We start from the raw sequence: 11,692 nt of genomic DNA on the forward strand, positions 1-11,692 counted from the left end.
CGGATGGGTCATGTCATCACATCATTCTCCTAATGACGTGATCCTGTTCATCAAATGACAACACATGTCTATGGTTAGAAACTTAACCATTTTTAATTAACGAGCTGGTTTAGTAGAGGCTTACTAGGGACACGGTGTTTTATCTATGTATCCACACATGTATCAAGTTTCCGGTTAATACAATTCTAGCATGAATAATAAATATTTATTATGAATAAGAAAATATAAAATAACAACTTTATTACTGTCTCTAAGGCATATATCCTTTAAGAAGATTGATCCTTTATTTATGGAGAGAGAGATGAAACGAAAAGGATGCTGGTGGCAGGACGATTGGGCTTCTATTTGTGGTTGGGCACCATTGAGCTCCAGTGCTAATTTAGGATTGGAAACAGAGCGACCACATGCAAGTCTAGATGCTAATAAAATTAGTTAAATGAAAAAATAATTGATGACGTGGCAAGTTGTTGAGGTGGATAGACCGCATGTAAGATAAAAATAGGATAATGTGAATGAACTATTTAGGTATTATATAGATTCTGGAAAAATAGAACTGAACCGAGTCAAACCAGGTAACGCTGTACTACCATACACACACTGCCATGTAGGCCTGCCCCGAGCAGGCCGCCAGTGATACTGACACCGGGCCCCATGTATGCGGTATGCCGCCGCTGAACCCAGCCCTCCGTTTCCGGGGACACGAGTGCCTTTATAGGCGCCTTTTCTTTTGGCAGCCGCGTGGTCTCCCCCGGGCCGTACATCGCATCTCATCGCCACATCTCGCACCAGTAGACTACCCAGCAGCAAAAATCCAAACGGAGACCGCCGCCGCGACGAAACCCTAAGCCCCCGTGCGGCCGGCGACCGCCGGAGATGGAAGACCTTCCGCCGGCCCCGCGCCGGCCGCTCTTCGACCTCAACGTCGCCATGGAGGATTTCGAGGAGGAGGAGCCCCAGGAGGTGGAGGAGGTCGTCGAGGTGGAGGAAGTAGTTGAGGAGGAGGATGAGGAGGAAGAGGAACAGGCTCCCGAGGAGATGATCATGGGGGAGGAGACGGCGGTGGCGCCGGCCGAGGAAGAAGACGCTATTGTGGAGAAGGAGGTCGTGGAGGAGGTGGGGGTGTCTGGGGAAGGAGGGGAGAACGAGGGGAGGAGGAAGAAGAGGAAGGAGTACGAGGTGTTCGTGTTTGGGCTGCCGCGGGAAGCCATGGAGGATGACGTCGCGGCGGCGCTCACCGAGGCCGGCGAGGTCGAGGAGGTGCGGCTCGTCCGGGATCCGGTGGAGCCGCAGCTTAACAAGGGCTTTGCCTTTGTACGCTTCGCCGAGGTTTGGCAGGCGAGGTGGGCTGCCAACGACCTCCGCACGGCCATGGTATTCTTTACAGCTACTGCATCCACTAGATTCTCTTCCCTAGCTCTGTAGTGTGAATTGCTGGAAAGTGGTCGGGTTGGGGAAAACACTGAACGAACTGGTCCTAAGTTAATGGCCTCTGGCCTTTGCGCAACATCTGAAGCATTGCCTTATTGGTTTCGATGAGAATTCGCTACGTACTAGGAACAAAGTGGTTGGAAAAAGGTTGAATTTTTAGTAAGGGAACTGTTGTACGGTCTCGCGCTTTATAGGGCTTAAGGTACTGTAGATAGATAAATAAGGGAAATCGAACAAGCTGGGTTCAATTCAAACTACTACCTTTGAGTTATTAGTTTATAATTGTTTGGCTGGCTCATTTTGTGCTAGAGATGTAGAAGGATATGGTGCCAGGAAGGTTTAGTTTAGAACTACTCCCTCTGTCCCATAATATAAGAGCGTTTTTTACACTAGTGTAGTGCGTTTTTGACACTAGTGTAGTGTCAAAAATGCTCTTATATTATGGGATGGAGGGAGTAGTACGTTGTAGTGCTAACGGCATATACGGTTAATCATTTCCTTTGCTAAAAGACTGGGCAGTAGTTCCTGCTGGCCCCAGCATATTTATTACAACAACAACAAAGCCTTTCAGTCCCAAACAAGTTGGGTTAAGCTAGAGTTAAAACCCATAAGATATCAAAACCAAGTCATGGCTATGGCATGTGGATAGCTAACTTCCATGCACCCCTGTCCATGGCTAAATCTTTGGTGATATTATAGTCCTTCAGATCTCTCTTTAGGGACTCCTCCCATGTCAAGTTTGGTCTACTATGACGTCTCTTGCCATTATCAACACATTTTAACCGCCCGCTATGCATAGGCCTTTTTGGAGATCTACGTTGTATATGCCCAAACCATCTCAGACAATGTTGGACAAGCTTCTCTTCAATCGGTGCCACCCCAACTCTATCACATACTCCCTCCGTTCCTAAATATTTGTCTTTTTAGAGATCTCAAATGGTTACCACATACGGATGTATATAGACATATTTTAGAGTATAAATTCACTCATTTTGCTCCGCATGTAGTCACTTGTTGAAATCTCTACAAAGACAAATATTTAGGAACGGAGGGAGTATATACCCACGGACATATACAAATTGGTGGAATTAGGTCTAAAGAAGCAAGGTGGGACTATCTAATCTGTTTACAAACTTGTTTTATAAACATAAGCTGAATCTGCGAAACTTGGCCCCAAAAAACCAGTATCGCAGCGTCATATGAAAATATGAAGGCCCATGCGAAGGCACAGCTGAATGACGGACGGCATGCGCAATCGAGTGAAGACTCCAACCCATGCATTGCATTAAGAGCACCCACAGTGTAGTGTTTTTGCTGCCTCTAAGCCTTCTCTCTCCTGTTAGAGGCAGCCTCCATACATTGCAGGCCCCAGCCTCTAGTCCAAAATCGTTAGCATCGCCTCGTAGGTCGTAGCATGGAGGCAGCCTCTAATGAATAAAGAAATTGAGAACCCCATATGTCAGTTCCAGGGAGCGGCTGTAGGAGAATAAAATATGTTGAGATTTGAGAAACTTGTTTTCTAAATCTGGTCCATCTAAAAGGTGACCGCAGCCTCTATACACTAAGTGCTTTTCTCTAACTAGCAATGTGCCCGTGCATTGCAACGGATCCAAAGTAGAATAATACTTGTTCACAAACTTGAAAGAAAACACTCTAGTTTTGATGTACATATATCACAAAAAAATATTATGTTTCACTCAAAATATATTCCTCCGGCTGTTTTGATGAGGTGAAGGAGGGATGTGGTTGGTTTCAAGATACTAAGGGGTTTTCTGCAAATTAGAGCAGAGAAGTGGCCTATTGTTGCAAAAAGGAAATTACCTCACAGTCGGTGTGGATGTCCTAATTCCGCTCAAGAAAAACACATTGCATTAATTTTTTAGCACTGACGTGTGCAAAGCCAACTGGGGGCACAATATATACATATATAAAATATACAACGTGTACTTTCATAACAGCTAGGTTGTCCAGTTGGTTACAGATGTTTGATTAATGTGCGCGGTTGTGAGTTCGACTCCAACCCACGCATTGCATTAATTCTTTAGCACCTGACACATGCGAAACTAACTGGGCTTTTGAAGCAGTGCACTGCACAAACTCGGCCCATCAAGACGTTCGAATCGTTTTCTTCCTGCCACTCAGTACCGCAGGTTGATTATACGAACATTTTTTCTGGATTGCAGGGTCGATTTCTAGAAAGCTTAGAGACTTTTCTGCAAAATGTCATGACCTTTCGCAACAGCTAGGTCGTCCAGTTGGTTACCGATGTTTGATTGATGTGCGGTTGTGAGTTCGACTCCAACCCATGCATTGCAGTAATTTTTTTAATTTTTTAGCACCTGACACGTGCGGAGCTAACTGGGCTTCCGAAGCAGTGCAGGTGCACAAACTTGGCCCGTCAAGATGTTCGAATCGTTTTCTTCCTACGACTCAGTACCGCAGGTTGATTATACAAACAGTTTTTCTGGATTGCAGGGTTGATTTCTAGAAAGCTTAGAGACTTTTCCGCAAAACGTCATGACGGACTGGACCAAGAATATCACCTCCCTTTATTAGTAGCTAAAATAGATATAGATTCAAGACAGGACTAAGATTTCTTTCCATATGTGATTTTGTTTCCAAATTAAGAGTCTTAAGTTAGGTAGATCTATATAAGAGCAGGATTGTAATATATGAAGCTGAGAAATATTCTCTTCCCATAACCTATGCCTTCCTAATCCCACAAAACATGCTATCTAGCTATCTTGGGTGCTAGAGTGTCCGTGTTATGAGTTAAAGTCCACAACATTTCGGTCGTAGAGCTGATCCACCATGACATGAGATGAAAAGCATCACAAGTGATAACCTCATGGCATCCATCCTTGAACTGCAAACATCTACTATGGTCTTTGTTGTCGAGAAGATGTCACGAAGGATACTCCTCCGCGGCACGATTGAGCGGATATAGAAAGTGCTTGATCAAATCTTGTCTTTGATCTGTACGTAGTGGTGGAGACAACTGAAGTTTTACCAGTGAGATCAAAGGGCCTGGCCTTCATTAAATATGGTTCAGACAATGATGTTGCATGATCGACAGAAACTGTTGTCAACATGGTTTCAACTTTCAAGTTACTACCCTTGTCGTCCAATATATCAGGAGCAACAAAAAATAGGCGGCAATAGAGACATGGTAAATTGCGTGTCAGCGGAAGCACAAGGAAAAGTATTGGTAGAGGAACGAGAAACCACAACAGGAAGTCATTGGTTTGGTGCAGTCTAGCACAGAATTTATGGTGGTTGGCAGCACATAAAGTGTTAACCTCTGTCCCCTTTTACATGGCGCCCTCGTTTTGCATGATTTAACTTTGACCATGAACTTGTTTAATAACATGTGTCGTATGTCATAAAAATGATACCATGTTCAAATATGAATCTGGTGATACAATTTTTGTGAAATACAACCCATGTTTAGTTGGTCAAACTAATGGTCAAACTTCATTCTTGGAATGCGCATGTGCCATGTATTGAGGGGATGGAGGGAGTACTTCCTTGGATAAACCCATGTGCATGACAAACAATTGAGCCAGGGGTTGCCAAGTCAGAGACTCAATTAGTTATTGTAATTAGTATGAAAGTGCATGTGTATGTGAATGTGTGCATACATCTGATAGGTTATTTGGAGCGGGCATGTGCAAGGATCAGGAACTTGTGTGGTTTGATTATCTGCATCGTGCTGGAGCCAGGACATGTGTTCCATAGGGGTGCGATGGGAGTCTGTAGCGCGATGAGGTCTCAAGCTAGCGTAGTAGTGAGAGAAATTACTAGGAGGAAAGAAGATACAATGAAAGTACATTAGGGAACGCTGCCATGCAATGTGTCAGAAGGGCTCTTACACGCTTGAGTCAGGAATGCAAGGAGTAAATGTCAGGAAGGCTCCAAAATTTTAGTGTTAAGTGGAGCCAGAGTGGCAACATCCCCATCCATTTGGGGCTTAATTGGTGTGTTTAGTTCACCACCCCACACTATCAGTACAATCTACTGATGGACAAGGACCATCTGTAACCCCATAACAAAATATGGTTCGCAATGACTGCTAGTCAGTGGGGTGGTGGCGGGTGAAGTACTGCATTCTCAGACGGCAGCAGCTAGCAGGCTTCGTAATTCAGGAGAATCAGGAAGTAGAGTCTGCAGTTAATGGCATTTAGTATGTTACAGTCAAAGTCAATTTATAGTGGTGTAGTTAGAACGTACTCCCTCCGTTCACAAATATAAGATGTTTCGGATAGTTCATTATGGATCACATACAGACCGAAATGAGTGAACAAACACACTAAAACATGTCTATATACATCCGACTCACAAAAAAGTTAGAACATCCTATATTTGTGAACAGAGGGAGTATTATATACACGTTGGTTTCCAAGTTAAGTCCATGTCTTTGGGGTCAAAATTGGGTAGCTCTATGTAAGAGCGGGCATTTAAAGCAAAAATCTTTGGGCAGAAGCAAGAACCAATATATTCTCTTCTCCTTCCCTATGTCTTCCTAAGCCCTTGCAGATGGCATAACTGGCTATCTTCAGTACCGTAGTTATCCCTCTCCGCTCATGTATCAACGATTACAACTGGTAGTACTCAACATTCTTTTAGTTAGTATAATTTGATATGATCTCTTGTATGTCAGTATGTTTACATCTGTTAGATTATGTACTGCTGCTACCATTTAAAAGTTTAAGCATTTAGATGGGTAGTCTCGATTAGATTTTCTTTGATAGTAAAGCAATTGCATTTGCCATGCTGATTGTACTTTGTGATACTTTATTCAATATACTTGAAATTCTTGGACATGTTTGGTATTGACAATGAATGTTCACATCCATGTGTGTTCAATGAATGATACTTTTTAACTAGCCAATAGGACTGCACATATATATAACACCTCATTATGGTTTTCAGATCAAGGGAAAAGCTTGTGGAATATGCAAGAACAATGATAATGAGACCCTTCATCTTCGGAACATTTGCTTCGATTGGTCAAAAGATGATGTATGCTGTCTTACTTATTTGATACTCGCATTTTTTGCAAGCACCTTGCTATTTTGAGTAATGACATCTCTTGCAGTTAGCAGAGAAGCTGAAAACCTTTGAGTTGGAAAACCTTGAAGATATCAATTTAATTGAGCACCCGGATAGAAAGGGAAGAAATAGAGGCTATGCGTTTCTTGACTTCAGCTCACATGTGGATGCTGTTGCTGGATTTCTTAAACTACAGAAAAGAGATCTGTTTCTTGGTACTGATGTTAGAGCACAAATATCATTTTCAAACACCATTTCACAAGATGATAAGGTTATGGAGAAGGTAAATCCACAAACGAAGTAGCTTTATCTTCTATTTGCTTCTGTAACTAGAGGTATTGCATGATCATGCCTTTTCCATTTAACATCTCTTATTATCATTATGAAATGTAGGTAAAATCTGTTTTCTTGGATGGCTTACCGCCTCATTGGGACGAAGACGACGTGAGGGAAAAGTTTGGAAAGTTTGGTGAAATTGATAATATACAACTTGCTAGAAATATGTTTACAGCAAAACGTAAAGATTTTGGTTTCATCAGCTTTACTACAAGACAAGCGGCATTAGATTGCATTGATATGGTCAATAAAGGTCGCTTTGGTGAAGGTAGTGGAAAGGTAATCCCTTTACGGTCTTTATTGTTGTGTGACTTCTACCTTTGGTTTATTTGCTTGAGCTATGGTTAGTTACTACTTACTACTTCCATACTTTCAGATCCGCATGAAGGCTACTCTACAAAGACCAAAGCCTACTTTCAAAAAGCCTTCATGGCAAGGGGATAATCACATGTTGGGCGTCAGGAGAGGATTTATTGGCAAAAATTATGGTGACAGAGAGCCCCACCCTAACAGATTCAGGCATTTAGGTCCTGAAAGACGTCCTTATTCAAATCATAGCAACTACCCAGGGAGCAGAATTCGGGGAGGTTATGTTGGTAGGTTGCCTCCCATGGCGGTTGATGATGGAGAAAGACCTGTTTCAGTGCGAGAATACAGGTCTTACTACAGAAGAGATTCTACAGTACCTGGTTGGTTTCTTTTGTAAAATGTGTGTTCCTCTTTTCTTTTTTCCACGAGGTTACTGAAAGGGTTATTTTTAATGCTTGGTTGTAGACCCCCGCCATAAATATGGAAGGACACACCCGGGGAGCAGAATCCGGGAAGGTTATGTTGAGAGTCGATATGATAATAAATATCCAAAACATAAGCATGCAGCATATGAAGCATCAACCATGCAAGGAGATGAATACAGCAGGAGTAAATATAGACATTCATACTTGGAGAGGGCACATGATGAATCTTGCCCAGAATGCATTAGAGGTGATCATAACTCAAGTGCTTATCAGAGTGGGCATTACTCCAGCGCTGGCAAGGCTGGTCATCACTACCAGTGTGAGAATGTTGATGAATTTGCTGCAACCAGTGGTGGATCGGAGAAAGACTACTATAATAAGACAGTAAGTGCATGGTTTCCAGTTTTTAGGTTTTATTTGCATCCTGATGTTAATTGTAGGCTGACTCTGTGTTGTTAGGAGCATGAGCTCACGGTGGCTTCAACTTCTCAAGTAGCACCTCAGCGCAAGGAACCCTACCGCGGGGTGGTACGTAGTGTTTAATGTTATGATTTACTTAAAAAAAGTCTTACATTTAGATGCAGATGGAGTACTTGGCTGCTTGCTGGTTGATGCTGACTATTGGAGCGCTTGTGTTTCCTAGGAACAAGAGTTATTGCCTTCAAGTCCTGCGATGTGTAACTGTAGCGAATGCTACAAGGTAGCGAACCACAAAAGCACATCCTGAGATGCTTGTCGTTCTGATTTTGTTTGATTCTGATATTTTTCGTTGTTGTCTAGGGGCAGAAGTCAGCAGCAGCCCCTTCAAGCTCTCAAAGCGAGATAACTAGTCATTCCAATCCTCAAGTTGCTGCTCCCCATCGCCGGATTGCTAAACCTTTTCATGACCAGCGGAGGTAAGGCTGTTTTGTGTACGCATTGGATTTTGCTCTCCCCACAAAGAGAAGGCTTGTGACGTGAAACTGTGCTTGGTGTTTCCAACAGCTTTGTTCCTGATGAGTATGATGAGGTAGAGTACACAGTCAGGGAGCGCAGAGGCCGATATTTATCTGCAAGAGACGGGAGGAAATACTCTAGGCAAGGACGATAGAGCTTCCCAAGGCTTTGTTATAGGATTTTATTTATTCATAGCGTTGAGTTACCTAACTAGCTACCCCAACCTTGTGCATTGCTCGAGTGCCTTTGATGCGGACTCATACATTCTGAGTTATGACATTATATGAAACAATTTTACATGCCAAGCGTTTCTGATCGGCGGACAGATCACACCACGCGTGCGTTGTCAATGCCCCTTGAGAAAGCGAACATGTGGTTGCGGGCCCCATGGGGAGGGTCGTGACAAACGTATGGCACCGGCAAGGCAAGCTCGTCACGTCGACACCATGGTCATGTGCCACTCACCCACCCACCTTCTCGTCCTCCCCCTGTCTACTACTATAACCGAAGACCCGTCATGCAAAGACTCGGGCTTTGATCGATCGACCAACGCTAAGCATTGGCCTTTTTACACTCTCTTTTTTGGGCCTCTTAAAGTTGATACTCTCTATAATGCACACAACACCAATAGAGAACCAATGGTTTTGCTGCTGTTAACTTGTTTTGTCAATCCTGAAAGCTTATTACGCGGTAATTTTTTAGGACGCCTCGATTTTAACCATCTTTGCTGCGTGTTGTCATTTTCTTGAGGTGTCAAGCTTCGGACTTTGGTGAACCTTCCATCCAAACCGAACCATTTAGGACCCTTCTTATCCTTGATCACACTAGCAAGATTTTCTTCTCGGGCTTGCCATTGCTACCTGTACGGCGGGAATCGACAACTATATCTATACCTATACCCAGTGGCGGAGCTTGGGCTGAATTTGTGGAGGGGCAAATGGGCTGAAGGGGCAAAAAACATAACTTTGGGTTGATTTTAACTGGACATATGGGCTGAATATTAGGGGATATATGCTAGCTTTCTTAGGTAGGGGGGGGGGGCAACGGCTCAGGTTGCTCTTCACTAAGCTCCGCCATTGCCTATACCTATACCTATATATAATAATAATAATAATAATAATAAAGCAAGGTGATATTCTTAGTTTCGTCCCACTTAGATAATTATTTTCTATCTAAGGTGGTACTAAAATTGATGAGCGTTTTTGCCTGGGCCGTAACTCCTTTTTCGTTCGTCCTGGGCCGAGCTAGGCTGCTCTAGCGAAAGATTATAATAAAATAAAAAGAAAATGTACGTTAGTACTAGGATTTGAACTCATAAACCTCCTTGAAAACATTGGGCTCTAGCCAGCTTAGCTAGCTTGTGCCTTCAACAAAAAGTAGGATCCATTCGAAATATCGTATGATAGGTCTGTGTTACGCCCACGATGCGGCTATATCTCTCACGTATCGAAGCACGACTTAGAGGCATAACCGCATTGTAAGCAATGTCGTAAGTGAGGTAATCTTCACACAACTCATGTAATACATAAGGGAAAGAGATACATAGTTGGCTTACAATCGCCACTTCACACAATACATGAATAAATCATTACATCATCCAGATATAATCAAGGTCCGACTACGGAACCAAAATAAAAGAAGACTACCCCAAAAGCTACATAGATCCCCAATCGTCTCAACTGGGCTCCACTACTGATCAACTGGAAACGGACAACAAAATGAACACGGTCTTCATCGAGCTCCTCCTTGAGCTCGGTAGCGTCACCTGCACGGTTTCATCGGCACCTGCAAACTGGTTTTGGAACTATCTGTGAGTCACAGGGACTCAGCAATCTCACACCCTCGCGATCAAGACTATTTAAGCTTATAGGAAGGGTAAAGGTATGATGTGGAGCTGTAGCAAGCGACTAGCATATATGGTGGCTAACATACGCAAATGAGAGCGAGAAGAGAAGGAAAAAGCACGATCGAACAACTATGATCAAAAGTGATCCTGGAACAACCTACGTCAAGCATTACTCCAACACCGTGTTCACTTTCCGGACATCGCCGGAAAGAGACCATCACGGTTACACACGCGGTTGATGCATTTTAATTAAGTCAAACTTTAGGTTTTCTACAATCGGACATTAACAAATTCCCATCTGCCCATAACCGCGGGCACGACTTTCGAAGTTCAAACCCCTGCAGTGGTGTCCCAACTTAGCCCATCACAAGCTCTCACGATCAACGAAGGATATTCCTTCACCCAAGACAATCCGATCAGGCTCGACATCCAGGTTACAAGACATCCTCGACAATGGTAAAACAAGTCCAGCAACACCGCCCGAATGTGCCGACAAATCCCGATAGGAGTTGCACATATCTCGTTCTCAGGGCACACTCAGATTGTCCAAACTTTCGGTAGGCCAGCCCAGAGTTGCCCCTGGTGGCCACCGGCGGCTGACAGGTTGGACCAACACTCAAAGGAGCACTGGCCCCGGGGGGGAGGGGTGTTAAAATAATGGATGACCCTTGAGTCTGCAGAACCCAAGGGAAAGAAAAGGCTAGGTGGAGAATGGTAAAATCAATGTTGGGCATTGCTAAAGGAGTTTTATTCAAGGCGAACTGTCAAGGGGTTCCCATTATAACCCAACCGCGTAAGGAACGCAAAATCCGGGAACATAACACCGATATGACGGAAACTAGGGCGGCAAGAGTGGAACAAAACACCAGGCATAAGGCCGAGCCTTCCACCCTTTACCAAGTATATAGATGCATTAATTAAATAAGAGATATTGTGATATCCCAACAAGTAAACATGTTCCAACAAGGAACAACATCTCCATGTTCCAACAAGGAACAAACTTCATCTTCACCTGTAACTAGCAACGCTATAAGAGGGGCTGAGCAAAGCGGTAACATAGCCAAACAACGGTTTGCTAGGACAAGGTGGGTTAGAGGCTTGGCTCAACAATATGGGAGGCATGATAAGCAAGTGGTAGGTATCGCAGCATAGGCATAGCAAAAGAGCAAGCAACTAGCAAGTAAAGATAGAAGTGATTTCAAGGGTATGGTCATCTTGCCTGAAATCCCACAAGGAAGAAGAATGAGTCCATGAAGAAGACAAACGGACGCAGTCTAACGGACCCTCACAAACACGACGTTATCGGAACCAACCCGAAGAAGCAACACCGGAAAGGAGCAAACAACATAGTAAACAACCA

General features: G+C 43.6%; 1 protein-coding gene across 2 annotated transcripts; it reads left to right on the plus strand.

Annotated features, from left to right (window-relative positions):
• The first annotated feature begins 727 nt into the window (after positions 1-727).
• LOC125537045 lies at positions 728-8,785 on the plus strand. Of its 2 annotated transcripts, none has more exons than XM_048700340.1 (10): positions 728-1,371; positions 6,361-6,450; positions 6,527-6,763; positions 6,874-7,095; positions 7,193-7,505; positions 7,591-7,934; positions 8,010-8,078; positions 8,194-8,250; positions 8,331-8,446; positions 8,535-8,785. In XM_048700340.1, the coding sequence occupies exons 1-10, from the start codon at positions 874-876 to the stop codon at positions 8,638-8,640; spliced, it is 2,052 nt and encodes a 683-aa protein (XP_048556297.1). In that variant the 5' UTR covers positions 728-873; the 3' UTR covers positions 8,641-8,785. The 2 variants fall into 2 exon arrangements, with proteins under 2 accessions (XP_048556297.1, XP_048556298.1); XM_048700341.1 differs by having other exon boundaries at positions 8,337-8,446.
• Positions 8,786-11,692: the final 2,907 nt, after the last annotated feature.

Source organism: Triticum urartu, chromosome 2 (assembly GCF_003073215.2).
Source record: "Triticum urartu cultivar G1812 chromosome 2, Tu2.1, whole genome shotgun sequence".
NCBI classification, from domain to species: Eukaryota; Viridiplantae; Streptophyta; class Magnoliopsida; order Poales; family Poaceae; genus Triticum; species Triticum urartu.